The sequence below is a fragment of the Malurus melanocephalus genome, unplaced genomic scaffold, assembly GCF_030028575.1.
Source record: "Malurus melanocephalus ecotype Western Australia unplaced genomic scaffold, MMel_1.1 scaffold_1372, whole genome shotgun sequence".
Taxonomy (NCBI): domain Eukaryota; kingdom Metazoa; phylum Chordata; class Aves; order Passeriformes; family Maluridae; genus Malurus; species Malurus melanocephalus.
In genome coordinates this window covers 18542-20814 of record NW_026624604.1, presented here as the reverse complement: position 1 = coordinate 20814, position 2273 = coordinate 18542, and the positions used below count along the sequence as shown (strand labels likewise).

Genomic DNA, 2273 nt, shown 5'->3' with positions numbered 1-2273 from the left:
GGATTGGGGTTTGGAGAGAAATCCCGGGATTTGGGGAGAAATACTGGGATTGGGGAGAAATACTGGGATTTGGGGTTTGGAGAAATACTGGGATTTGGGGTTTGGAGAAATCCTGGGGTTTGGGGGAGAAATCCTGGGTTTGGGGGAGCCGCCGCCCGCAATGGGATCCAGGGGTTTGTGGGGTTTTGGAGGCTTTTTGTGGGATTTGGGTGGGATTTGAGCAGGATTTGAGTGGGATTTGGATGGGATTTGGCCGAGATCTGGGCAGGATTTCTGTGGGATTTTTGCGGGATTTCTGTGGGATTTTAGCAGGATTTCCATGGTATTTTTGTGGTATTTTCTGCAGGATTTCTGCGGGATTTTTGCAGGATTTCTGTGGGATTTTTGCAGGATTGAGGCGGGATTTTTGCAGGATTTCTGTGGGATTTCTGCGGGATTTTTGCAGTATTTTTGCAGGATTTCAGCAGGATTTTTTCAGGATTTCTGCAGGACCCTGACCGGATGTCACCGGCGGCGATGAAGACGGGCTCGCGGCTCTCCTGGCTGGTGATGGAGTCCACGGAGAACTGGGAGATGTTGTCACAGCTGTTGGTGTGAACCTCGGGCAGCTGCGGGACACGGAAAAAACATCAGAGAGACTGTGGGAGGAGCTGGGGACACCTTGGGGACATCCTGGGGACACCTTGGGGACACCTCGGGACACCCTGGGGACACCTTGGGGACACCTGGGGACATCTTGGGGACACCTCGGGACACCCTGGGGACACCCTGGGACATCTTGGGGACACCCTGGAGACACCTTGGGGACATCTTGGGGACACCCTGGGGACACCTCGGGACACCCTGGGGACACCTTGGGGACACCCTGGGGACACCCTGGGGACACTTTGGGGACACCTTGAGGACACCTGGAGGACATTCCTGCTCCCACCTCCACAGGGACACCTTGGGGATATTTTGGGGACATTCCCTCTCCCACCTCCATGGGGACACTTTGGGGACACCCCAGGAACATCTTGGGGACATCTTGGGGACATTTTGCAGACACCTGGAGGCCATTGCAGCTCCCACCTCCATGGGGACACCTTGGAGACACCTCAGGGACATCTCAGGGACACTCTGGGGACACCTTGGGGACACTTTGGGGACATTCCCTGTCCCACCTCCATGGGGACACCTTGGGGACACTCTGGTGACACTCCCTGTCCCACCTCCATGGGGATACTTTGGGGACACTTTGGGGACACCTTGGTGACACCTTGGGAACACTTTGAGGACACCTTGGGGACACTCTGGGGACACTTTGGGGACACTTTGGGGACACCCTGGTGACACTCCCTCTCCCACCTCCATGGGGACACTTTGGTGACACCTTGGTGACACTTTAGGGACATTCCCACCTCCATGGGGACACTTTGGTGACACCTTGGTGACACTTTAGGGACATTCCCACCTCCATGGGGACACTTTGGGGACACCTTGGGGACACTCTGGGGACATTCCCTGACTGTGACCCCACAGAATCCCCCATTCCCACCTCCATGGGGACACCTTGGGGACACCTTGGTGACACTCTGGTGACACTCCCTCTCCCACCTCCATGGGGACACTTTGGGGACACTCTGGGGACACTTTGAGGACACTTTGGGGACACCTTGGGGGACACTCTGGTGACACTCTGGGGACACTCTGGGGACACTCTGGGGACACTTTGAGGACACCTTGGGGACACTCTGGGAACACCTTGGGGGACACTCTGGTGACACTCTGGTGACACTCCCTCTCCCACCTCCATGGGGACACTTTGGGGACACCTCGGGAACATCTCGGGGACACTCTGGGGACATTCCATGACCATCACCCCTTGGAATACCCCATTCCCACCTCCATGGGGACACTTTAGGGACACTTTGGGAACACTTTGAGGACACTCTGGTGACACTCTGGTGACACTCCCTGTCCCACCTCCATGGGGACACTTTGGGGACACCTTGGGAACATCTCGGGGACACCATGGGGACACCTTGGGGACACTTTGGGGACACTCTGGGGTCACTTTGGGGACACTCTGGGGACACTCTGGTGACACTCCCTGTCCCATCTCCATGGGGATACTTCGGGGACGCCTTGGGGACACCTCGGGAACATCTCGGGGACACTTTGGGGACACTTTGGGGACACCTCGGGAACATCTCGGGGACACTTTGGGAACACTTTGGGGACACTCCCTCTCCCACCTCCATGGGGACACTCTGGGGACACTTTGGGGACAC

The 2273-nt window shown here is 57.1% G+C and overlaps 1 protein-coding gene across 1 annotated transcript in view; it reads right to left on the bottom strand.

The window, feature by feature from the left end:
• Positions 1 to 2273, bottom strand: part of LOC130586868 (phosphatidylinositol 4-kinase beta-like) — a gene marked incomplete at both ends in the record, with an annotated part of 22165 nt that overhangs the window by 7680 nt on the left and 12212 nt on the right. The window contains one exon of the mRNA XM_057387783.1: positions 466 to 608. Coding sequence (XP_057243766.1) covers positions 466 to 608 — 143 coding nt within the window. The remainder of the gene's footprint in view (positions 1 to 465; positions 609 to 2273) is intronic.